The sequence below is a fragment of the Gymnogyps californianus genome, chromosome 3 (assembly GCF_018139145.2).
Source record: "Gymnogyps californianus isolate 813 chromosome 3, ASM1813914v2, whole genome shotgun sequence".
NCBI classification, from domain to species: Eukaryota; Metazoa; Chordata; class Aves; order Accipitriformes; family Cathartidae; genus Gymnogyps; species Gymnogyps californianus.
In genome coordinates this window covers 56430449-56457513 of record NC_059473.1, presented here as the reverse complement: position 1 = coordinate 56457513, position 27065 = coordinate 56430449, and the positions used below count along the sequence as shown (strand labels likewise).

The 27065-nt window shown below is 39.7% G+C and overlaps 1 protein-coding gene across 1 annotated transcript in view; it reads right to left on the bottom strand.

The window, feature by feature from the left end:
* Nucleotides 1-27065, bottom strand: part of MTHFD1L (methylenetetrahydrofolate dehydrogenase (NADP+ dependent) 1 like) — a 159746-nt gene that overhangs the window by 26540 nt on the left and 106141 nt on the right. The window contains exons 25-26 of the mRNA XM_050893993.1: nt 25362-25469; nt 23514-23666 (exon numbers count right to left, since the gene is read on the bottom strand). Of these exons, the coding sequence (XP_050749950.1) occupies nt 23514-23666; nt 25362-25469 (261 nt within the window). The remainder of the gene's footprint in view (nt 1-23513; nt 23667-25361; nt 25470-27065) is intronic.

The window sequence follows — 27065 nt, the reverse complement described above, 5'->3', positions numbered from 1 at the left end:
ATGCTTGTTAATTATGCCCTGTGTTGACACGGTGCAGCTCAACATAATGTAAAGGTGGCCCACAGTATCTTTGGAAGCAAAAGCTAGCTATATATCCAGATGAACGTGCCATTGAGCCAAAGGGTATTCATTCAGGCACAGTGCCCTGCTAATGGCCATCTTACCAACTTTGAAACCATAGGTAGTCCTTCCCATGCCCACTGTGCCATATGATGTACCATCACAGATCTCCCTGCTGCGCTGCACTGCACAGCATGCGATGGGTTCCTCCCACTCACACTCCATAGTGTAGAAAAGTGCTACGTTCACTGCTTCTCAAAAGCACCAAAACCTTAATTGATGAAAAGAGTTAAGTAAGCATAAAGACAGAGCTTTGGAGAAGTTTGTGTTTTAGCAGGAAGATTTTGGCCATCTCTTTTCAAAACACTAATGTCTCACGCACTGAGTTATCATGATGCTAATTTGACATAATTTTTCTTCAATTCTGCGTTTCAAAATCAAGTTAGATCATAGTGGTGGCTATAATTCTCTTTTCCACATCATACGCTTGCAACCCTGCTCCATGGGCTAGGAAGCCAAGTAAGAAACAAAACAGAAAACACGGTTTCATTGCCAGATTGCGAGGTCACTAGTAAACACATTCCTGAAACGATCACCTTAAAAACAGACTTTCAAGAGCCTTACAAGCTTCGGGTCAGTGACTAGACTACAGATGCTAATCCAAAATTTGAGTTGGCTTCTGAAGCAACCAAAATATGTCCATCCCTATACAGACTTCCAGGACCACACTTCTTCCCCTGTTCTCCCCATAAAGGCACATATGCCTGCCCACTTTCATGTCTAATACCTTGGCCCCCTTCCCAGAGCAGTGTGTGATATCCTCCTTCCTCTCTTTAAAGACATGACACAGAATCCAGCTGCAACTACACTGAGATTTGGCTACAAATACCATGTGCAGCATATCAGTTCCTGGAACTTCCACTCTGACATACAAAGCAGTGTGTTACTATTGCTGAATAAATAAAAGATTACACAATAGCAAAAACAACCCACTTCCTTACAAAATATTGCAAGCTTCAAATCAATGCTGCAAAGTATTTTGTAAAGAAGAATGATTGTAAGAGTCATAAGGAAAGAAAATGGACTGGGATTGTGATAACAGGACCATTTCCTTTGTCAAACTGTCCATAGTTTTAAGAACTAAGAAATAAAAAGGTTCATTCTGGGAATAAAAAAAAAAGTTCAATAATGAGAAGATTTTCAAACCGTGACATTCAGATATCCAGCTGCCCTTAAAAATAATAGGACTTTTTTAGTCCCTAATTCCTACCTAGCTTTGTAAAACCTCACTCTATGTAGCTCATTACTAGAATCAGTTCACCTATATGTTGCCAAATCAAACTTTAGCAATTCCTACTTTAACTTCATTAGACATTGAGGTTCCATGGAAAATATTTTAGCTGTGAAGAAGCCAGAGGAAGTCTTCCTAACGCTCAGTGTCAGCAATATCCCCAAACAAGATGCCAAAAGATTTGCTTCTTGATTGCACTATGCAAATCGTTCAACCAGCAGCTCTGTCTCCTTCACTGTCATTTCAGCCCATCCTGAGAGAAAAATTCATACCTTTCCTGAATCAATTGTCCCATGGCACTCACTATAAGTTCAGCAGCAGCAGCAGTCCGTGCACAGCTGTAAAACATCTGGCATACAGGTGTATGAAACGGCATTTGCTTGCTGTCTGGCTAGTCACCACACATTTTTTGGAAGGATAACAAACAGTTATCATGTAGAAAGACAAATAGTACTGTTGTGCTCGCTGTCGTAAGTTACATTTATCTTCAATGTTGTAATCTCCAGAGTAAGGTAGAAGAGAAAATGTTATACTCATTTATTAAGAAAGAAAACTTTTATGGAAGACAAGCATGGTCCTTCACTTTGGTACCGATAATCTAGCTCAATCCTGGTTTATTTCTGAGGAGGAAGTGGGTGGGGCTGCAAGGCACACTTTAAATAAATCCTCTTACATGGTCAGAAATGGAATGGGAGCAAATACTTCCATTCACCAGCTTGAACTTCCAAGTTAATGCCAGCAACATTACAAACATTAATTTTAAATATAGCACCAAAGACAGACTAAACACAAAACTCTACAAAAGAAGTAAGGCTTGTATAAAAGCAAAGTCAACATATAAAAGGCAGCTTACACAGAGCACAGAAAACGTGTTGCTTTCAGCATGAGATATTAGATATTAGGAAAAACATATGTAAAAAATTAAATCAATGTCATATTTGCCAAAGGCTTTGATTAGGCAAAATTGCTAATTCCAAAGCCGTACTTAAAATACTACAAGACAGACCAACATGGCAAAAATGAGGATGTAACTCACGCCCAATGCCTACCAGAAGCACTGCAGGCATACATGTGTGAGCTTTAATACAACAGGTGCAACAATAGCCATGAAGATTTCAGCATGGACTAGTAAGCCACCTATACATTCAGAATCTCTCAACAGCTTGCACTGCAAATGCTAGCTGCACCTTCATCACTACCACCACCTGGGTATGCGTTTGCTTACTCACAGTACAAACATCTTAGATTTCTGCACATGTATCAGCAACAGACACAGGGTGGCTTGTGTTGTAGGTGAATGGAAGCAGCATTTGCTGTATGCCTGTTCATCCCCAGCAACTCATAAAAGAAACTTGATGAGACACTGGTGGCACTATGACTCTTGCTACCTGAACCAAGTTCTCAAACAGCAGTCTAAGGAACAGACTTTCTGATTTACAGCCTATTAAATATATGTGACTTGGTCCATATGACAAGGCAACATGACAATTCAGCTTGCAAACTCAACGTGCTTACTACTGCAAAACTCTGGATTTTTCTCTGCTCTTCTCTTTCTGTTAAGAAAGAGCACACTCTACAGCAATACAGCACCAAAGTAAAAATGTGGGCAATATACAGGAAAAACTACAACTGTGCAATCCAATTAAGTTATCCAAGCGATGCTGAAATCAGGCAACACTGACTGGTCTTTTCCAATCACTGACATACACAACAAAATGCTTGCTTTTTCTTTCTATGTTAACTTTCTTCAGAAGGTTTTCTCCCTGAAAGAAAAGGCTCATCACTTTGCATCTCTCAAAAGCCTCCTGTTACTGAAATGAAACTGAACAAGAACGAATGCTAAATGGATAGTCATGAAGACAGCAAACATGAGACAGGGATTTTAGAAGGAAGGGCAAGTCTTTACTATAAAGCAAAGCTTTCCCAATGTTTCCAGCATCAAAATGGATTGGCAGCATGAGGTAATAGGTGCTTTGGCAGAGAGAAAACTGACAATATAAAATGAAATATGGGTAGGTTATTAAAACAGCAAGCTTTGCTGGCACCTGCAGTTTGCTGAAATTCTAATCAAGTTTCGAAACAGAATTCCTATTTGGAATTAAAAAGGAATCTCTCACCTATTGTCAGAAGCTTTAAGGCTTATTTAATTAGCCCTGAAAACAAATGGGTACAATATTTTCTTTAACTGATGTTATGCAAATACACGTTCCAGGTCAGTTTACCTGTGTTTCTCCAGACTTCATACTTCTCCATCTTTGCTGTTAAGGCAGCTGGAGTCAGTTAGCAAATCTCTCTCATTTTGATACTCAAACAGCAATTCAACCATATCCATAACTCTTCCACAGGCTCTGTTCTCCATTGAGTCATCAGTACAGGACCAAGCCCTCTAAGCATGTTACTGGCAGCTTTTTGATTCAAAAGTAAATGCTAGGAAGATTCACCAGGAGAAGTGAATCTACTTTACCTCCCCCAAATACTCTGTAGCGAGGGTGGGAAAGGTGTCACTCCAAACGCTTCCAAAACAGATGAAAAATAACAAAAACCTTTCTTTTTGCTCAAGAGATAAGAACAGTATTCTGAGATATTAGATCCATTGCTGAAACAGCAACTACCTCTACTTTCTGCTCATCCATAAAGAACAATCTCCAAAAGATGATGCGAAGACCTGACAAAGAGCTAGTTTTTACTAAATAAGTGGCAAAGAGTCAGAGGTGATATTCCAGCTAAAACAGTGAGCATCATTATGCCCTAATGCACCATCTACACTGTAGCTGTGTTTCATAAACTATTTCAAGAACAGGCTTTGCAGCTGCTTGGCCTGGAGGATGTATCATGGGATGAGTACTCAAAATGAAAGCAAAACAAATACCTCAGATGCTATTAAAAGTTTCTGGTGGGAAATACAAAGATTTTGCTTTCAATTTTGTTAAAAGATTGGCAGATCCCTCCAAGGGGTTGCAGAAAGGTAGCTAAACTGCACATTAAAAACAATTTAAGGTGGGGTTTTTTGTTTACTGTTCTGGGGTTGCTTGATTCTAGTTATCAGAATTTTTTATTATTTTATTAAGTAAAAAACCAAGCCAACAACTTACACCATTCCTAGCGCTTCAAAATTCAAGACCACATGAACAGCAGGGAGCGGGGAGGGCTAACCCACATGTATTAACATAAACAGGTCGGAAACCAGTATTAAAGAATAGATATTCAGTGCAAAAATTAACACAACTCTGCATTCCTTGCTTTGCTCTGTTTCCTACCCTGTACTTAACTCTCCACTTTGCCCAGGGGCTCCAGGCCCCATCTCCTCTCTGGAAGGAGAGGACTGCAGCCTGAAGGGGATGGGCTGCTCCTAGGCAAAGGTACCCATATTCACATGCAGTCTGCAGCATCGCCCTGGAGGGAGCATTTCTCATCCATGGCCAAGCGGCTGGTCCTGTAGGACGGCAGGAGGTTTGTGTTAGCTCTGTGTAAGCCAACTAGAGACCGGCAAATCTTTCTCTAAGCTTGAATTTGTATACACATTCAGGTCAGTAGCTTTCAAATATCTTCACATTTACGGCATCTGCCAGTTAACATGCGGGACACTAAATGGAAGGGATGTGCTAATCTGGCATTATGCTTAAGGAAATGTTTTTGAATAAATACAACAAGCTTCAACATCTCAAAGGATTTAAAGACTCAGGTTGTGCTATCATTCAATCAATGCCCCAAGCAGCACGTACTACTGCTAGCAGTACCACCCTGATTTCCATGAAACTCAGGTAATTTCCCAATTCTGTTGCTTGTGATGGACAATTTCCTTCTCATCTGAGTACAGGGATTGTACCTCACTTGTGCCTCCTCTGTGACATTTCAGAAAGTTACTGATGGAAAGCACTGTGTAAGACATGGCGTGTTACTGCAAACATATTATATCCTATCAAATGGGAAGAATGGCACTGCAAATTGATTTTGAATAGTACATTTGGGAGTTGCTAAGGATATACTTAGTGCAATAAACATCTACTGCCTGCCATCTTGTTTGTCTGCCCACTGACACCAGATTTTATATCAATTAATGAACAACTTCCACAATACACTTTTCACACACTTCATCTAACGGTATGTGAAGTAACTTGTAAGATAAGTTAAATAAACTATTCAAAATATCCAAACCTCCCCAATCCAGTCTCCTTACTGTAAGGTTATTTACGACATACCTTATTTATATTTCATGAATGCCTCAAGGCATAAATAGGCACACTAAGAAATCAACAACCGCTTTTACAATTAGGCAATTGAGTCTGCAAACTGCAGTAAATATCCACAGTTCCTGGCTATCAGCTAAAGGCATTATTCAGAGGAAAATCTTAACCCAAAGGGAATGCAGGAGAAAGACTGAAAAATAGCTAAGTATGTATGTGCCCTTCGAATGAAAACAAAAATTTATTTCAGGAGAGAAGTAAGATATTGCTTGGAAAACTATTATTGATTTTGATTACTGGAGAGGTAAAGCAAAATTATTAAATAGAAGAATCAAAACATTTAAAGTTAGCAGCTGGAAGAAAAAAGGAATTGAGAAGAACGTGGCTTTGAAGACAGGATAGAAAATAATATGCCATCTAGGAAACGATACACAAAATGGGTAAGAGCCCCTTCACAGCAAGAGAAATAACTAGAAGCTGCAAATCCCAGTGACTCTCAGATGCCAACAGGATGGAGAGGCAAAAGACTATTTGCTGTCAGCTGCCAAACGGTATAAAACAGCACATCCAAACTGACACACGGTGCCAACTAATGAAAGAGGTGATGAGATTTGTCACTGCAAGGAGGCCTGACCAGATCACCCGAGCACACCTGCCTTGATACCTGAATGCTGGAGGCAACCTGAACAGGCACATCTTGGTGCTTGGGAGTAAGTGGTGATGACAGACAGGGCGACCGAAAATTATTTTTATTTCCCTTCCTGATTTTGCCTTAAGATTTGCTATACTGTTGCAATGCTATTCCCTATATCCCTAAAAACGATTTCTTCTCTGAAGGACAGACAGGAAAACAGTACAGGGAGAAGAAACAAGTGTTGGAAGAAGAATGAGAGGGACTGGCAAGCCAAAGGGAAAATATGTCCTGTGCAAACAGGGATGGTATCAAAGCCACTTGTGAAAAAGTAGCCAGCAGGAGCAGAGGAAGGACTAGCTGAGCTAACAGACAAACGGCAGAAGATCTCATCAGCAAAATGCAAAGAATGGTGGGACGTGACTTCAAAAGACAACTGCTAAAAGATGTAAATAATGAAGCAGCAGTAATGATATTACACAGTCCTTATAATCACACCTCTCTAAGGCCTGAGAACACGTATAATCTCTAATGTGGTACAAGCAACATCCACCCCAGTAGCCTTAACTTCAGGAACAATTCTGCCCTGGTGCCTGTGAACTAGGTAGAATTCCCATTTTGAAGACCTCAAAGTCTAAGTAGCCAAAGCAAATAAGGAAAGGAATATTAAGATGTCAAGGGTTTCTGAGAAATAAATGTTTAAAACAGCAGTAAGGAACTACTTATTAAGAAGTTATCATATGCATCTTAAAACCCATTCTCCATGGAATTAGGAATCAATATGCTATCGCATCCAAAGCCAGATAATTTTAAATGTAATTAATCTGTTATTCTATAGAAATTATACAGAGCTGTTAAAACTGTGCAATGAAGATAACACTCTTTAGAGGTAGTGAAAAGGTAGAACCATTTACACCTGATTTCCTTTTTTTCCTTTTCAGGAAATAGTTTTCTTCCATTATTTCTACAGATTCTAAAAACCATTTCAGCAGCTAGTTTCCTTTATAAGTCTAGTCCTCCTACAGTTTCTTCTACAGTGGGGCTCAAGTACATCATGAGATACATGAAACAGAAAAGGATGGGTCCAGGATGCATTTACGTTTAACAAGCACGTTCCTCACCATTTTATCTTTAAACACCAAAAAGGTCAATTAGATCTTGACTTGTTTTCCATAAAACTACAAAAATCCTTTGAGTTTTGTTGGTTTTCTGTTGGTTTATAACAGCTCCTGCAACTGTGTTCATAATTTGTAAGAAAACTGCCCTCCTATAGCACCTGCTTTTAATACTTCCTCAGCAGATTTATCTTCTGAAGTTCTCACTGCAGTAAGATGCATCAGACTTACTTAATACATGGAACAAAGCTAATACGAAGTACCTGGCAAGGCTTCCCCATGACTTGCATTAGTGATGAACACACTAACTCATCTATTTAGAAAAGCAGACCTAATCACATCATCAAATGAGAACAGACTCAGATTGTCTTCCTCTGAATGCCTGGTGGTTTCTCCTCACTTTACAAATGAGCATTCCAATTTCAATTTAATATGATCCTATAGGTAATTTTACCTCATACAAAATGACACACTAATGCAACACAACCAACAGGTCACTCACAGCATTGGCCCGTACAAGAGAGATCTTTACACTTCAGTTAAAATGGTTTTAGGTGAAGGTTTGAATTAATTTTACAATTAAAGCAAATTTATTTTATGCACTTGTCAACCTTTTCTCTAAATTTCCCCTTAATTTGTCAACTTTTTCTCTGAATTTACCCATAATAAATTCCTTGAGGCTTCACACAAATTGCCTTTTCACTTTCTTTTGCTGTTTTTCACAAAACTACACAACAAAGTTTACTGGAAGGCAAAGTACATTTTATCAAAACAATTTTAACAAGTGGAAGCTCATTCTGTGGCAAGGGCTAAATTATGTTTTCCAGGGATCCCATGTGGGAGGAGTCTAATACTGCAGACTTCCATGGTTTCTCAAGATTATGCCTGAAGTTAATACAGAATCAGCAACACCAGCCCATAAACAGTAACACAAGACGGGAAGGAGAGCTAGGGCAGAGCGCTGAAGATCAGGAAAAGCTCAGTGCTTTTTGAGATTGGATTTAGGATGTAAGAGCTGCTTACTGCTCAAGCAAATAGCATTAAGAATACACCTTCATTCGGTGCATTCCCTGGCTCACTCCCCCCTGGAAGAAGCCAGAAGTCCTCTAATCGACATCCCTCCCCACCCTAGTCTCCCCTTTACAACTGCACAGGCACAAGAAAGGAGGTAACTACATGCACACTTTGGGGGTATGCGCACTCCTGCACTTCTGCACAGGTGTTGCAGGCACATGGAAACACCTACAGACTTTGAATGAACTCAGGGCAATTCAATGGCATGCTCATTTTGAAATTTTGACCACACAGAAAAACCCTGCATTTGGATGCATATGCCTTTCAGTCCAGGACTGATCCTCAGAAGAGCATATATGTGGTTATTGTTTTTTTTAATATACAACTTCCTCTTGGCTGGATCCCCAAAGTTGTAAGTTACACATTCTATTTTTAATACATGCCATAATCTGGTTTTCCATTTTGTTTCCATAAAATGTTAAGTTTTATGGCGCCAACAACATAGTTAAATTCTCTCCCTTTAAATAAAAAAAAAGCCCTTAAATTGCAATTTATTCTCATGTATATCCTGAGCTGAAACCGAAAACTGTTTCTACTTGATGGACCAGAAAGCATACTCTTGATTTCTGTAATACAATGATGGAACTTTTTTTTCCCTCCACCAGCTTTTCTGCTTCCCAAACTGGACACATTCCATCCTTTATGTCAAACGTATCAAAATAAAAACTGCCTCCAGCTGCCAAAACAGCCCCAAGAAGGAAAAAGGAGGAAGAAAAAAAAGGAGAAAAAAAAAGGAGGAAGAAAAAAAAGGAGAAAAAAAAAGGAGGAAGAAAAAAAGGAGAAAAAAAAAGGAGGGAAAAAAAGAAAAAAGGGGGGAGGGAGGGGAAAAAGGGGGGAAGGGGGAAAAAGGGAGAGGGGAATGGGGGAGGAACGGGGGAGGAATGGGGGAGGAACGGTTAGGCTTTTGACAGCTATCAGGAAGAGCTGATGGTCATCTGTGGAATTATATCAATTTGTTGCAATAAAGTGTAGTAAAATTGATCACAACTAAGACAAACAATGCATGGTTTAATGCAACGGGTAAAAAAATGCATGCGTTTTCAATGCAGTCTATAATCCAAACAAAATGGGGATAAACAACAGAATGATGATTCTTAATACTCTCAACAGTCAACAGAAATCTCTCTTGTTCAGTTATAGAGTTTTCCACGAATACCTGATGATCAAACTAAATGCATCCTTCCAGCACTGAATTCATTCTCACAATTTACATTTCTCTGTACTTACAAGGAAATTCTTCTTACATCAAATGATGACTGCTCCATTCATTGCACTCCACCTCCAGTAATAACATTATGAATTGAGTCAAACATGTATAAACTGATGGGTGGAAAACTGCCTTTTTAACATAAATACACAGAAATTCTTAAAACACTTTCAACAAGAAAGAGATACCACTCAAAATGTTGGTCAATGGCAAAGCTGAGTAGGAACTGAACTGTATAGCACATACATTTCCTCTGGATACTGATACAGTGCATACAAGAGCCTGAATACTCCATGGTAGGGCTGGATTTGTGTAGGCAGTTACAAAATATTAAAAAGATAGGAGACCAGAAGCACTATGAAAGTGCTGCTTTCAAACAGGCACACATCCTGCGTAGTAGTAACACTCCTGGAAACCAGAAATAGGATCTGGGCCAAAAGCATGAGCTGGATGGCAAGAAAAATCTGCAGGACAGTCTTCTGAACAACCACTTGCTGAACCAAGCCTGGACACGCTCGCAGGAGAACTTCTCTGTGACCAGGGAAACGAGGCATTCATAATCTCATAATATGAACAGTACTGCATGTAAGATACCCAACTCCACTAGTGTTTTTTTCCAGCATAATAACCACAGACCCTTGTATTTTGGCTTACTTCACGGACCAGAGAGAGGTGAAAGTCACAGCTTTTGTTGTACAGCTTTCTTGACAAACTCCCAGATTAGCACTTCATTTCTGAGCACTGGCAGTTTTTGACAGTAGTGCAAATGCAGTAACTTCTGAGCAGCAGGAAGTAAGTGTTGCAAATGGAATTGGGGTAAAACAACTCAGTGATACCACCTATGTGATGTTTACTACTTCTTTTTTGGCACTTTTGGGGGTGCATTTGCCACATTGTGATACGTATAGTATTGCCTAAAAGAAAAAAGCATAATATAAGATTTTCTTACACCGTGTTATCAGCATTTCTCAAAAATTCTGATAAATTAACACCACTGAGATTCACCCCTGTACTTCTGTGAAGCAGCTTTTAGGTTACAGTTTGAGTACAACAGCCTCAGTGATGTCCCCGAGGACACTTCTCCAGCAGCACCCGTGCTCCTGACAGCAGACTGAAAATAAGGAGCCAAGCATGAGCTTTAAGCGGTGTTGAACTTGATGCGGTTTTGTGGAAAAGATAAATGAAGAGTAAAATGAGGTCAGGAGATTTATTTTCACTTATCTAAGAGAGGCTTAAAAAAGACTACAAACAGTACAACAGGTTTCTATAGGTGACAAACTGTCACAGTTCTTCTGGCCTCAGTCTGCTGATTGGTTTTATTAAGTGAGCAAGTAACAAAACCAGATCGTCTCAGTGTAAGAGCTTACTGATGATTTACTAAAAGGCAAACATTATCCACATTCCTCTGCTGCTTCCATTCACGGTATGCTTATTTGATTGCAACACTGAAACCAGAAGGCTATCTCAAAACACACCTAATATTCAGTATTGCAGAGTGGCTTACTACATAAAAAAGGTTTATGTAGGCGGCCTGCTAGGTGGCTTACTACATAAAAAAGGTTGGCCACCTTTGTAAGAGGTATTGCTAGATACATTCCCTTCACATGCATCAATGCAGCTTTCTCATCAACACGTACTCAATGCTCCTTCATAGACTGCTTTTGATTATAAAACCAGAATTTAAGGAGAATCAGAAAAAGATTTTCTGAAGATTGCAATAGATATAAATGATATTTCTGTGACTATCACAAGCCTGCATACATTTAATAATTGATGTGTTGGTTGCTAAATGATGATGAAAACAGAGTATCTTGATGCTATTTTGTATATTTGTAGAAACGAAGAACCAGTTGATTTGGACCCAACCATCTTTTTTAAATTGCTGATACAGACACATGGTCTCCAATCAAAAAAAGTTAAGTAAAAGGCTGTAAAAGTGACATAAAGAATAGCCCCTCATGAATTTAGGGCAGCTGTGCAGAAAAGGAAACCATGACCTGATTACCTAATTCTCACTAATTTTCCTGAAAGCATATACTCTGAGGTTAAGTTTAGACTCAAAGTCTTCAGAGCATTGCTAAGCTTTAAGTAGGACAGCACGTGTAGATCTTTAACATTTTAAAAATATTTTCTCTCTAATTCTAACATTCCTCTATGTGATTGAATGGCTCATTCTGAAGTTCTTCATGTCACTACCTTTTCTTATTAAGCTCAAAACCCAGCTCCTTATGTTGCCTAAAGAAACATGGTTATTAAAGAAAGATGCTGTGGTCAGGCACTCCAGCCTCAAATACCATGCAATTACAGGATTTTATCTTCAGAAAATTCCGAGTCCCTGGAGAGAAACTGTTTAGCCTACAACTAGCTCCAAACTTTGACATGTTATTAAAAAAAAATTATTAAAAATGTGAAATTGGTTAAAAAGGATGTTCCATTTATATTAAGCATTTTTATATGACTTCAAGCAAAAGGCAAATGTCCAACTGCCAGGCACTAACCTGTAAAGTATCAAGCATTGGTATAGCCTGCATGCCATTATCATCCATGGGACAGTTACAGAGGTAAGAGGTTTAAAATGTTTCAAATGAGCCAAACCTTGCTATAAAAGCGAACACCTGCACATCTTGTGCCGCATCTCACTCAGATTTCTTGCAGCTGTCCCAGACTGCACCACTACCCAGCACGTTTCATTGGGAACATCCAAATGAAAGGACGGGTCTTACACACAGCCCTGCACATGGCAAACCCACAATTTCAGCACTGCATTAGATATTGACTTTTGCAGAGCCAGCACAGCCAAGCCTGTCTTCACACAGCCCCTCATACTTCAGTTTGGGAATATCTAACTAACATACACCTTCTAAACATAGGAAAAATAGGCAGACCATGGCTTGGGCTCCACATCATCCTAAACCTTTCTATGCTGAGGTGGCTGTACCTGCTGTTGAGTTCTGGGAGGTATATAATGTTAACATAATTTTCCTGTATGATAAAAATATACCATAATGCAGCTGCTGCATCACAGTCAGCACTCAAGAAGTTTCACTGGTGTTGGTAAAATACCTCATACCGATACATTTTTGTATGTAATTACAGTAACAAAATGGTGAGGAGAGAGAAAGTTATTTCTTGCCTTACCTGTTCAATTGTTAGTTCAGACCTGATCATATTTCTTCTTCACAGGTCTATGAAAAGGTCTGTTCTCAGGAGTCCAGGTCCAGGCCAAGAAATAATGTTCTTGGCTTTTACAATGTAAAAGAGAAGGAAGCATTAAACAGAATTTTTCCCAAAGCTGTGTGGAATAGGCATTAAACTGGAGATGCTTAATCTTGATGTAAAACTGAATACACTCTTATTCCAAAAAATGTGAGGAGAAAATGGTAGGGAGAAAAGATGAGTCAAGCTGGCAGACATATCCACCATGAAGAAAGGGGTATGAGAAAATCACCATTCTGGACCAGCTGTCAGGGTGTCCATAGTACGGTTTTAGTCTCAGACACAGGAAATGCTGTCAATTACTGCAACATCATTTCTGCTCAGGAACAGAATTTTCTCAAGGATGCGAGGATACACACCTTATTTTTGCTTTCCTACTATTAAGAAAAAAATAGAACAAAATAATCTTTTGACAAGTGATGTTCACCAGTGTGCAGGAAGAGCAGACAGGGCAAGACAGATAGAATCATAGAATCATTTAGGTTGGAAAAGACCTTTAAGATCATTGAGTCCAACCATTAACCTAACACTGCCAAGTCCACCACTAAACCATGTCCCTAAGCACCACATCTACACGTCTTTCAAATACCTCCAGGGATGGTGACTCAACCACTTCCCTGGGCAGCCTGTTCCAGTGCTTGACAACCCTTTCGGTGAAGAGATTTTTCCTAATACCCAATCTAAACCTCCCTTGGCGCAACTGGAGGCCATTGCCTCTTGTCCTATCACTTGCTACTTGGGAGAAGAGACCGACACCCACCTCGCTACAACCTCCTTTCAGGTAGCTGTAGAGAGCAATAAGGTCTCCCCTGAGCCTCCTGTTCTCCAGGGTAAACAACCCCAGTTCCCTCAGCTGCTCTCATAAGACTTGTGCTCTAGACCCTTCACCAACTTCGTTGCCCTTCTTTGGACACGCTCCAGCACCTCAATGTCTTTCTTGTAGTGAGAGGCCAAAACTGAACACAGTATTCGAGGTGAGGCCTCACCAGTGCCAAGCACGGGGGGACAATCACTTCCCCAGTCCTGCTGGCCACACTATTTCTGATACAAGCCAGGATGCTGTTGGCCGCCTTGGCCACCGGGGCACACTGCCGGCTCGTATTCAGCCGACTGTTGACCAACACCCCCAGGTCCTTTTCCACCAGGCAGCTTTCCAGCCACTCTTCCCCAAGCCTGTAGCATTGCATGGGGTAAATGATGACAGTCACAGGGCAGTGTCAAGTAGTCTCTCTGAGTATCAAAAATGCTGCATCTGTCAAAGCCTGCAGGTCACTGTTGTACCATGCTGAGAATACTTTTTTTAATGGACTTCTCCACCTGGGAGATGTCTCTTGATCGATAGGCTTCTAATCCAGTATCAAGGTGGTTTTATGCAACCCTCTCCTCAGTTATGGTCAAAAGGTAACACTCTGTTTATGACATTTCACAGTTTCAGAAGTGAGGTCAGATTGGTCTTTTCACAGTAAATCCATTACCACTTATCAAAGGCAAAATACAGTATGCCAGCATTTGTACCTTCTTTAGGATTTTTCGGTGGGTGGGTGGAGTAGAGGAGTAGCAGCAGCATAACTTTATCTTTTAGTGTTGTCCACAGAATGTAGGTCAGCCTACTCCGATGGAAATACCTCAAGCTGATTCTTTACATTCTTAGACATAAACATCTCATGATTTTGCAGGCCAGGAAATCATGAATTTCATTCGTGGTCCTGCCCCTGATTTGTCAGGGGACCTTACTGTTTGCATCTATGGATTCCTTATTTTAAAAACCGTGTCAAAATTTTGCTTGTCTAGCAAACTACTAATACAAAGTGATATTATGTCAATGTTGAGTATTATAATTTCTATAAAGCCTATGTCACAATGCAATAAATTAGAGGAGCTCAGTTTCTAATTTCTTAATAAATGTTATTTTGTGAAGTCTGTGCAGGATGCATTTATTTCAATATAAAACAATTTGGAAAATGGCCTTCCTTCCATATATAAGCTATTTGTTAACTAATAATAGATGTATATTTTACTATGTAAAAGTATAACCTATTTTTAACCTCACATTTTCATGCAAAGTTTATGGAGAAGATACTTTAATACAGGAAATCAGAGTTCATTTCCTGTTTTAACAAGGATAATCCCTTGACCAGTAGGAACAAATATTCATTCCTCTTTAATGTTAATTAGCACACTATTCATCCTATATTTCACAATTTAATGAAAGAAAGCAAGTTGCTGGGGACATTATTAAGTTCAAAACATCTTTCACCTTATTTATCCGGAACTCAATAAAACTGTTCAGTCACAGACTTGCAGCCTCCAGCTAGGTTCCTGCTATTAGCCTTAAATCACTTTTAGAGTTGCAATAACAGCAAGTTGCCAAACTCAAATATATCTACATCTGCTAGATAGTTTGTCTTACTGGACAGTCTGGAAAAACTTCAGTTATTTGACCCAAACTGTGACGTATTTTGCTGCTTACCAAGGAATCAATACTTTTTAAATCTGCAAATCAGCATTTGAAAAATGTATCTGGAAGAATGTTGAAGGGACAATGTTTTTTTCTTTAAGCGAGCATAAGATAGCCTCTCAAAAAAATTGCACATAGACAGGAGTTTTAAAAAGGTAACTATTGCTTCCTTAGTGAATGGCTGATTCTCTAAATTTCCAATCTGAACCACGAGGTACCTTTTCAGAAACTGTGATTTCTTCAACTGAAGAAGCTTATCAGGCTGAACAAACAAAAACAGGGAGCATGATACATAATTTCATTTTATCCCTATACAGAGGAACAGCAGAAAGCTGGAAGTGACAGCGTGGCTGCTGCTACCAAGCTGAACCAAGACAGGCAGCAGCAATACCCACCCTGCCCCAAAGCCATCAGACTCAGTGACCCCTGAGTCTGGCAGCATCAGCCTCTTCATGCAGCAAGTCATCCAAAACATCATGAATGAGGGAAGTAAATACCTGGCTGCCCTCTCTAATGTTCAAGTCTGTACATCTTCTGTATAGATAGCATAATCAAAATATGAACCCTTAACATCGCTGTTTCAAGACATTCCATAAACTGACTTTTGAGCTCTTCACATTCGATCTAAGTCCACACATACGAGGCTGATTAATTGAATGAGCTCTTAATTAAACCCTTTTACTTGCTCTGAACTGGCACAAGTACACAACAGGTGTGCTGACCAGCACGGTCAGAGCTGTAGGCAACAATCGGGGTGGGCAGGCAGCACTGCTGCACCATGGAGAAGCTGCCATGAGCTGCATGATTCAGCCACCCGCTTCCCTCTTTGCCCTGGAGAATGCCTGGCAAGGCATTCACTAACTGCTCAAACTTGCACATGCCTACGTTTCCACTGCAACGTCCCTATTTCATGTCTGAAGTCATGCGTAAAATCTAAGGGCAGTGGTCCAAAATTGCTGCTGGCTTCTGTCCAAATTGCACTTCCCACTTTTAACTGATAATCTTCATTAATAGTAAGACCCATGCAAATAGGCTAATGTACATCATTCAAAGAGCCCTTATCTCCATATGGCATATCAGTCTCTTGACTTTTTTCCTTTCTTAACTGATGCAGTTATATCCATTCTCACCTGGGATCACAGACTGTAAATCAGAGACAAGGGAATGAAACAGATAGAAAACATAACCATGCTCACAGTTAGGTCTTACTGGAACAGCCAGCAAGGATCTTAATGACTCCCAGACTCTCCGAAGGCCTTGAGCAAACTCTGCTTTCACAGAGGTGCCCCGTTTGGCCGCATGCATGCTACAGGTGATTCTCATTTTATTTGCCTACACTAATGGCATCTGCAAGCCTAAGACAGCTGCACTGAGTTCATTACGTACAACTTCACAGGTCTGATGAGGGCAAGACATTAACAACCACACCGAAGAAAACTGTTTCAGAGCATAATGAGTTATCTTTGTTCCAGCTCCGCTTAAACTTGTCCGCACTAGCCAGGCACTACCCTTGATCAATGAATCCATACTGCCTGAGCTGATGTGTCAAGTCAGCTAATCTTAACTGAAAACATGTGCTAAAGCACTTGTGATCTAGGCATACCAGTTTCAGAAACTCCTCTGCAGCAGCCCTCACCTACCATACCTTCCATGGAGATAGCACGGCTGACCACGTCCTTTGCCCCTTTACATGCAAAGCAAAGGAGGCTAGGTAAAACTCCCACTACAAGGGATGGGAGGCTACCAAAATGCATTTTCAGGGTGTCACTTACTGACTAAAGTGAAACATGAAAGTCACTTTTTGTACTTGTAAATAAGCATCTGTTTTAAGGGACCTATTCAGATAAACTATTTTAAGTTAACAGTGACACATTTATTATTTAAGTCTAAGAGCTTGAACATAATGTTACGTTTCTATAGATGTATTTAATATAAATATCTTCAGAAAAGATGACCAAGGAAACCTGATTGATACAAGAAATATACTAGGTACATTTTTGTAACTAAAAAGTTAATTTTCAAGTGTTTAGAGCCAAATCTGAACATTTGCATAAAGAAATTCTTCTCTGACAAGGCTTAAAATATGGTAAGATGGGAAAATAATATGGACACTCCAAATACAAAGAGCTAATTTTACAATAGTCATACTGAAATTGCTTATAATGGAGGTTGTATCGAGAAAAATCTCATCTAATCTAAACATTAAATAGCTTACCAAACCACAGGGTCTATTTTCTTCTGTGATATGTTGCCTAATGGTTTCATCCTGTCCCAAAACAGCAAGTCTTCCTCCAACTATTCAGTTTGCTGAAATAACACACATGCCTAGACAACTTCTTTTTTTTTCTCAATAGAAAACAAAGCAAACCCATTCCTTCAGTTCTGCTAACTACAAGTGCTGGTCCTTGAGGAATGTAAGGCTAGGGTGAAGAAAGCTGTAATAAGTTGCAGATTAATTTTGCTGATACAGCCAGCAATGGGACCTGGTATTTAATTCAGAAAAGGCAATATATTGTACTATATTATAATGTAGGTCAAATAATGCTTACTAGCAAACAAACAGAGCAATCAAGAGAGACAGCATGAACTACACAGAATCTAAGTGCCTTGCCTACATTATCTGTCAAGATATTTCTAAATGCCAGAGGAGGAAGAGAGGCTGTTTGGTTTGGGGGGGGTTTTTGAAGGTGTAAGAGGGTATTTTACCATATGTCTGTGTCACAGCTATGGCAGGGAGGTGCAATGATCGAAAGCAAAGTATATTTACTCTGTATTTCCAACAAGCAGTGGCTTATCCATATCATTTTAAAACAGTTGAAGTAAAGAGCAAATGCTCAGAGCATATGAAAATTTCTGAACTATCATTTAAATACATTCTTTTCTATGTACTTTCAAAAGTTACAGAGACAATAATAAATTTTTCAAGCCAGCTAAACTCTTCTCTCTTTCTCTTCAATTTAAAAAAATCCTTAGTCATGAGCAAGGCATGTTGTGCTCTCCTGTAACTACATCCATCAATTACTCCCATGACTTCTTCCTGGCCAGATCTTAGATCATGTCATTGTTTCAACTGACGTTTTTGGAACATCTTCAAATCTCTTTTACCCTTGTGGCTTTTACTTCAGTGCCCTCTTCCAGTTCTCCATGTACATCTTGGATGTGTCTTCAAATCGTTTCACGGGTATCTCCTCCCACTGGTATAACTCTCAATTTAACTTCTTTTCCTTTCCAGCCAATCCCATCTTTCCAATCCTCCCCTCAATCTTTTATTCCCGTCTTCTCACCACAAATGGCCATAGTCATCCTTGGATCTTAACTGCCTCATAGTCCACATGCCTGGGATGCTTCCAAAGGCTGCCACATACCCCTTTTCATTATAATCTACAACTTTTTCCTCATCCCTTCAGTTAAATCATTCACTTGGGCCTATTTTTGCCTCATCTACAGAGACCCTCTCTGGCCAACCAAACACCACCACAACGACATCACGCAATCCACCAAGGAACACAGGTGGATTTACTGTTATTACACTAACCATCTCTCAGCCTCCAGCTTTTAAACACAATGAACTAAAGTTGACTGTCCTCATCTTCACTTCCAGCCATTGATCTTACCTATGTCCTCACCCCCTGATCTGTCAACCCTACCCTGAATAATTCATCAGCCTTCCACCAAGTGTAACATCATTCAGCATTTCCACATGTGCACACCTGGTCACTGTACAGGAACGATGTGCCCTGTGTAATTCAGAAAACCTCTCTCCCTCCATCCCGAGACATACTACACCTACTGTAATAAATGCAAAGGCACATCATCTAACAGGGGAGAGTGTGGGCTTTTCTTTTCCTGTTACCATTTTTCAATTTAGAACTACACAATTGCTAACCTACATTTCCCATGTGAGTTTAACTTCATAGCTTTCGTTTTCTGTTACTTTTTCCACACTTACTGCAGTTATCTCAAAACCAGCCTGCAGAGTATGTGAGCACCTAGTATTTTTACAACTAGCTGTTTGGAGACTTCTGAGCGCTTCTACAACATAGCAACTATACAACACCAAAGGCAGGGGCCAAATGCCACATCACCAGGGACATTTTTTGCACTGAGAGAGGTCAGAATACCTAGCAGAGCACTACTCCTTTGTAAACGATATAAAATTGCATTGTAAGCTAAATGCTTTACAAGGCAAATATAAATCTCATCACCATTTATGTTTTTGAAAAATCACCCTATGTTACACAGATGATCAGGACGAGTTGGGCAATCCACCAATAATTATTGAGCTGTCCCATAAGAGAGCCTGAGAGAAGTGACAAAATGACGGTTTGGAGACAACTTGGGCCTCATGCACCACTGGGAAACTGCAATTTCACTTCAGGTGGGCCTGGACTCCAGTTTATGTTCAACGGACACCCTCAAAACTTGTTAAGCTCTTAACTGCTACGAAAGAAAAAATTCATTCAACAAGGAACAATATTTTCCTTCCAAAAGTATTCATAAAAATATTTACTTTCAGGGTCTTTTCCCCCTTACAATATTCAGGTAATATTTTAGCAGAACAGTCCTGGCTCTCACCCACAAGGGAATTAGGGTTTTATTGCTCCCATAAACTGATTTCAAACCACACTGGGTTGCCCCAAAAGTTCCTTCTCAGAGGATATAGTTTCAGAACTAGTTCAAGAGACTTGAACTACTTTCTCTATGGGGAGAAAAAAAATACTTCTGTAATAGACGGACCTTTCTTCAGATACGCTGATATCTGAAGGATGTCAGTTCATTGTGAGAATTTGGGAGCTGGCATGGCTCCAAAGGCTCCACATATTTTCAAAGGGATCTTGCTTGTAATTTTAACCCATTAAAACAAAAGTGCATGGCTAGAAAAGGGTAGTACGTATTTAAAAAATCTCATGGTGATTCAAACACAGCTATATTACTTGCACCAGTGATTTGGTAGCGTCACTACACGAAGGCAAAAGACAACAGGTTTCACTTCTACGACCAGCCTGCATTCTTACACATCACGTGAAAGAGAACAATGGAAACGTGGCTGAATGTGAGAAAGCACCAAACTGCAATGGCTTTTTGGGTGGAGGTGGAAACACACATACTACAAAAATCTAATAATTCTCCACCCAAGCATTGCTAGTGAATGACCTCACTGGTTTCCTACATATACTCCAGCAGCCTTCCTGCTATCACTCTGTTGAGCCAAGCAATGATGTCAACAGTCCACCTGTGAGAGTGATGTAGCCCTCTGGGTCATGGTCGCAGAGAACTTGGATAAAAGCTGTGCCAGTGTTAATTAAATGCACCTCTTGTTTCACTGCTGATTTCCTCCGATAAGGTTCAGCTCATTTTTCCTGGAAAGACTTCCATGCTGTAAGGGAACCAGAGCCAACCATAACACTAAACAAATATTGCTTAGAGAATATGAAGACAACATGTTAAATATTTAGCTTAAAAAAAAAAAAAAAAGATTGCCTGTCAGTGCTGTGGTAAGTGCAAATCTCATCAATCTACATGTGCTAATGACAAGGTTAAACTACAAATGCTAGTTACTGCAGGTAGTTTATTATCTTTCAGCAGTATTTACCTCTTTCATTTGTAATGCTCTTCCCTATTAAATTGGAGCAGAATTCTAACAACCTGCTTTACCACTGATAAGTTCTGCCAGGTTAGAGTGTGAGGAGCTCATCCAGTAAAAAATACGCTTTGAGAATGGAGTTTGACATTTAATTAGCATCAGAATTATCACTACAACTTTAACGAATGTGTTGTCCAATAACATTTATTCTGCTATCAGAAAGATCTTAGCTGTAAGAAGGCTCTAAGCAGCTTAGGTATTAAGGATCCTCTTCCATTAATACAATTAACCAGCAAGTAATGAAAGGAAAAAATATATACTGCTCCTTCTTTTTTTCCTATATAAAGAAATCTAATCCACTGTCATGACTGGATGCTTTCACCATATGCTGTCACCAGGATTTCTGTAATCCCTCTACTCATAGCATCTGACCTCCAGCCACTTTAAGCCTTCAGGACTTGCCCTTTTATATTTGCTTTGTTCTTGTAGACATTTTCAAATAGCTTTATTAGTAAGACAACTGTCAAAAGGAAGACTCTCAGTTTTGGAACCTGACATCAAAAATATTCCTTCTTGCACAACTTAAAAAGTACCACTAGCCCTAAGACTTAATTGCTGACAGCAACTCACACAAAAAATCTGAAGGTGGCAAAATAGAAAAGTGATCTCAAAAGTAGTGGTACAACTCTATTATGAGAGTTGGTTTCCTGACAATCACAACTCTCAATTCTGAAAGGCAGCAAGTTGGATCTCTTGCCATAAATTTAATTCTAGAGAAAGAATTGTATGGTAAGGATGTTAGGAATACATTCATATTCGTTCATTCACTCATTCTGATTTGTAGCAATTGTGATAGTTCCAAGGAGTGTTCTGTCCCACATTCCTGAGCATTAGCAATATTTTCCAAACAACCGATGATCGATGTCTGTCTACTAAGATTTTTAGCTCTTGGGGATCTTATGTTTATACAGTACTTTGCGCTACAAACTCTCTTGGAATACATAACAATAAGAGTATACTGCCTACTCAGTTCCTAATATGGAAAAAGTTCCATGGCTATACTACCTCTCACCAAAGTCAGGGTAACTAACTTGGATGTATTTTTTACAATCTCCCCCAGTAAGAAATCCCATATATAAAATGTCCTTCATAAGAACCATATTTTTTCGTTCTACGCGGAAACCGAAAATGAGAGGTAATCCTTGAACTTGTTTGGTCTATACTGCTCCTGTGTACAGTTCCTACGGATTTATGAGGCTGAACTGCAGCTAGTTTGTGTTGAAGTGTGCAGTGTGACTCATTCAGAAAGCTCAGTTCAAGAACATTTCACTCTGACATCCTACAGAATAGCTCCCTCATGGATTTGAAGTAGTTGCTGCCCATTCTTCACATTCACTCCTTCTCACAACTTTATGACACACAACTTCCAGCGCAAATTTGAATCCAGGCCATGAAGGAGATACTAGAACTTCTGACAAATTTTATTCTGTCACCAGTAATTGGAATTTGGTCTTACACAATTTAAATACACAGCTGTGTTCCACTTCTGGTGGATGCGCATAATGTGGCTGTGCAGAAGGAAAGCATATCCCCAAGTCCAGTGAGCTAAAGTGACACAGTTTCCTGAACTCCAGGAACTCTCCTGGTCATAAAGTACTTCCTTCCTTGTTTCAAACACTTGATTGTTTCAGAGGGAATTCAAAACAATGGATTAGAAACTTTCAACCTTTCCTAAGTGTACTGATACACAAGGAAATCAGGCCGTGCTCTGGGAAGATGAGATAACATTGGGAGAGTACTCTTTCCGGAAATGCAATGGCTTTTGCATCCCTTCTCTAGCACCATCCCATGAATCAGCTACATATAAGTAATAATTCATGCTATGAGATGTCAGATGCAGTTCAACTACTGTTTGGAATAAGATGCGCATAGTTGGCAAAAGGCATGAGCGACCTAGCTTCTCAGCTACTTTGATAAGGCATGTCAGGGAAGAAAATATCAGGAGCTTCCTAATCTAAGTCTGTACTTTTAACGACAGGTAGGAAGAAAGGATGACAACTGCCTCTTTTTAGCACCTCATTGTTTAAATCTCTAAAAAGGAGAAAGAATATGCTACTACTTCTGCAGTTAGAAATCTATCCCTTCCCACCATAACTTAGTTTTACAGCACCAGCAGAGATGTTCACAAGGACTGGGAATAGATCAGGCTCATCAGCTGAAAAGCAATCATTTTAATCATACACTTTTTCCTAACACAATTCCTTTCATCTAAATACATTACAGAATGCTTTGTAATGATGGATGAAAGATTTAACATTTAGAATATAATCATGTAACTACAGTTATTTACAGGCTGCAATTTGAATAAGGAAAGGCAACAGACATGTAGATTCATTTTTCTGCAGCATTAGGGTGCCTAAGTATCCTAGACTAACTGAAAAACATCAGAAACAGAACCAACGGCAAAAGCCATTCTCTCAGACCCTGTAGTCAAAGCTCTTACATGATATTACATTTTCCCAATTCTCTTCCTATCAACGCAGAGCTACAAAAAGTGTGAGGATAAAATTATTATTAAAAACCAAGAACTCACCTGGTTCTACACATTATTTTTAGAGGCAAACAGGAAATGCACTTCCCTGTCAGCTGGGTCAAAGGAAGGGGAGTGATCGAGTTGAACACTCTGCACTCACCGTTCCTACCAAAGGGTAGACGAATCCAGCTCCAATACTGGCTCGCACATCACTAATCGGCAAAATGAAACCAGTGGGAACGCCCTTCTTCTCAGGCTGATGGGAGAGGGATAGGTGAGTTTTTGCCATACAAATGGGAAGATTTCCAAATCCCTAACAGAAAAGAAAATAAAAGAAAAATGTTTTTAAGATTACAGTAAAGACAGAATATGTTTTCACTTCGTATCTTCTAGAAACCCTAAAATCCATATAGCAATAGTTAACCTCAGTTTCTTAACTGCTAATATTTCAGAAATGAACAGAATACTGTATTTCACACGCTATTCTCTCTCAGCTCAGGCCTGTATCTCCAGACGCTTGGCTGTAGTGATATCCAGCTTCTAGAGTGGGTTCTCAATCTAGAGTTAGGTGCAAAAGTTGCCTATACAAGGGCTAGAGTGTGCTATTTTCAGAAAGGGTGCACAATGGGTACCACACTGAGCAGGAAACCTACACCAACTCAATAAAACTCCAGTACAGCACTTCTCTCTGGGCTCTAATGACCTAGTTAGATACCTACTTGAGACCAGGATTCATAGTCCAAAACTCTCTTAAGGGTACTAATGTCTTCTGGAGGGTAAACACAAATGGCTCATGATGCTTTGCTTTGTTTTCAAACAAGACAAAAACTGCATGAGGTGATGGTGCCCACTTCACTAATGACAGTGCAGTAGTTACTCAAAAAGTGGGAGAAAATCAGGGAAAGGCCCTCAGCAGCTCCCCCCCACACTATTTGTCTCCCAGGTTATCGATTAACCTTGAGTCAGGCACCTTCCACTCTTCTGTTCAATTCCTTGACAAACAGGGATGCAATTCACAAGGCCAGGAGGAGAGGCAGCACTGCAGGGAATTGCCTCTGCAGCCCAGCGCTGACGACAATCCTTTAATGACATTGTGAAAATATTTCCTAATACCGCTAACGTTTAGACTAAAAAATGGATTAGAGAATCACAGCAGGAGAAGATAAAGACATGGATTATTTTGCTTCAAGTACACTAAGTAAGCTTCTTTTCCATCTAGAAAATCAAATTAATTCTCAGGAGATTTGCATTATAGAGAAGACGGCTATACTTCTGCCTGTCTGACCAGGCTGCTGAAGTATATTCAGGAATTTTTCCATGACACATCGTCCATTGTTTCTATTTTCTGACAGAAAGGCTCCAGCCATGTTTACATGCAGAAGCCATTCCATTACAGAAAATACATTCACCAGTCTACATGGTTTCAAAACTGTTTTCAAACTGTAACAAAGCCCACTCCCACATGCTTTAGGAACAGGGACCTATTTCACCTTCTAGCATTTACAACCCCTTGAAAATAATATGAACAGAAGGAAAACAAAAGATTTTACAGATATTGGGAGCTTTGTTATTAACATGCATAGCTGTGCACAGGTCTCTTTGTGTTTGCAAACTCATTTTTTGCAAGTACCAATGAACACTCATATGCTAAAATCGGGTGCGTTCACTAACTGCTACTTTTGCAGATGTGCAGTCGTCACATTTAAGGCAGTAACCCAAAATTACCACTCTGCATAGAAAGTACAGAGTTTCATCAACAATCTCAGAATGATTCCAAACACTATACATATCTTACGGGAGACACCTTTCAAGGTTAAAACCATTCTGTTCTATCTAATCTAATCTAAACCAATCCATACTGTCCTCCACAGTTTAGCAACACGGATAAGCTCACGCCTTTTAGCAAAGCTTGACTAAACACTCCAATCTGAGAACCTTTTACACCCTGAGGTTTCCTAAGACTCTCATCCAGCAGGTACCTGACTGCGTAATTCATTGGTGTTCTTACCTGCCGGGTGTAACGATCAACTTGTGACTGCGCAGCGGGAGACAACTCTATATCCTGAGCTCCATACACCTTCTGAGCAATGATCCTTATTTTTTCAACAATAGGAAGCTGCAGAGACAAGGAAACAATACAAGGATGAAAATTAGCCAAGAGAAACTAGGATCTTGTTTGCTGAGTGAGAAATCTGAACCTCTCATTTAGATTCATCCTTGTTAAAGAGGCTTGCTAAAGCATGAAACCAAGTAAAGGACACTGGTGATGGATGTGATATTCAGCTACAGGTACATGAATTACAACCATGATTTCAGCTACTCCATCATTTAGGAGCTGCACAATTTGTGCATTACAAAGTTGACAACATGAGCTTACACTCTTGTCTAAAGTGGGGGAAGAAAATCACTGCCATGTAGTTTTAAGAATCAAGAGCTAACACACACTGCAGATACAAGGAAGCAAGCTCCACTGGGTTAAGGGGGATCACTAGACAAATAAATTTCATTTCACAATAAAGATAACCTATACAAGGAGTGGACAAGGCAAGGTAGCAGGCAGCCAGGGAAGGCTCCTCTGAGAAGCAAGGAATTGTAGCAGAAAATTCCTGACCCATCACTGCTCCTTTGATCGTAATTTTTTTTTTTTTTTTTTTAATTCTCATCTCCTATCCTTCCTAACATAGGTATTTTGAATTGTAGCATTGATACTGTAAAGCACTTTGGACACTTAAAAAAAAAAAAAAGAATATGAAAGCATTCGAGGGTACACTTTGAAATCATAGGTCACTAAGTTCAACCCCAGTCTCCACGGGTATCCACATCACGTTATTCAGCTCAAACTGAACATGTGTTCTGCCTTTATGGCTTCTATTTGAAGGCAGATGCAGACTCTCACATTCAGGCTGTTAGAAATCCTTTCACAGATTTTCAGCAGACAGTTTTTTGTGGTCAGATCAGGCACTTACCTTTTGTGCCATAATTTCTGTTTGTTTAGAGTAAACAACTCTTTCCTCTTTCTCTCTCCTTTTGTTTTGAATGACCTTGGAGACAGCAATTGTGACCCCGATAGCCTATTTTAAACAAGCCAACCTCTTCGACTTCTTTCAATAGGAACAGGACAAGGGAGGAAGGATCATACCACCAGTTCAGCTACCTCAGTGCTGACCACAGACGGCCAGAGATGTGTGCAATACTTCAAGGAACATCCCATCAGTAATTTGTACTCTAGCATATTTAACTAACAACACATGTGGAAGAAGTGTTGAACAAAATCTGAAGAGATACCACGTGGGGAAGAAGACTTGGTAATCTCAAGCAATACAAAAAGCACCAGAACACAAAATAGAAGTATTTCATTTTATTCCAACAAAGGCAAGAAATCGGTTTGTGAATAACAAACTCTATCTGGTGTATTTATAGGAAGTTCCACAGTCAATCACATTTTTGCAATGCCTGTCTAGAAGTAATGGGTTTTCTGCAAGATACATCAGTTGAATGGTTTGTGTCAGACTGACCTTTTTTGTATTTATGATTGAATTTATAGAAAAATTAAAGTTTAAAGTAGTCTGCCTTTACATTAATAAAGAACTCCAGTAACAGAGACATCACAAGAAAAGAAGCTTGCCAGACTTTCAAGTAGCTTAAATGTAAGGCAGTTAAAAGCTACTAAGGCTCAAATAAAATCCCCCCTTCAGATACGCAATTTCAAAGT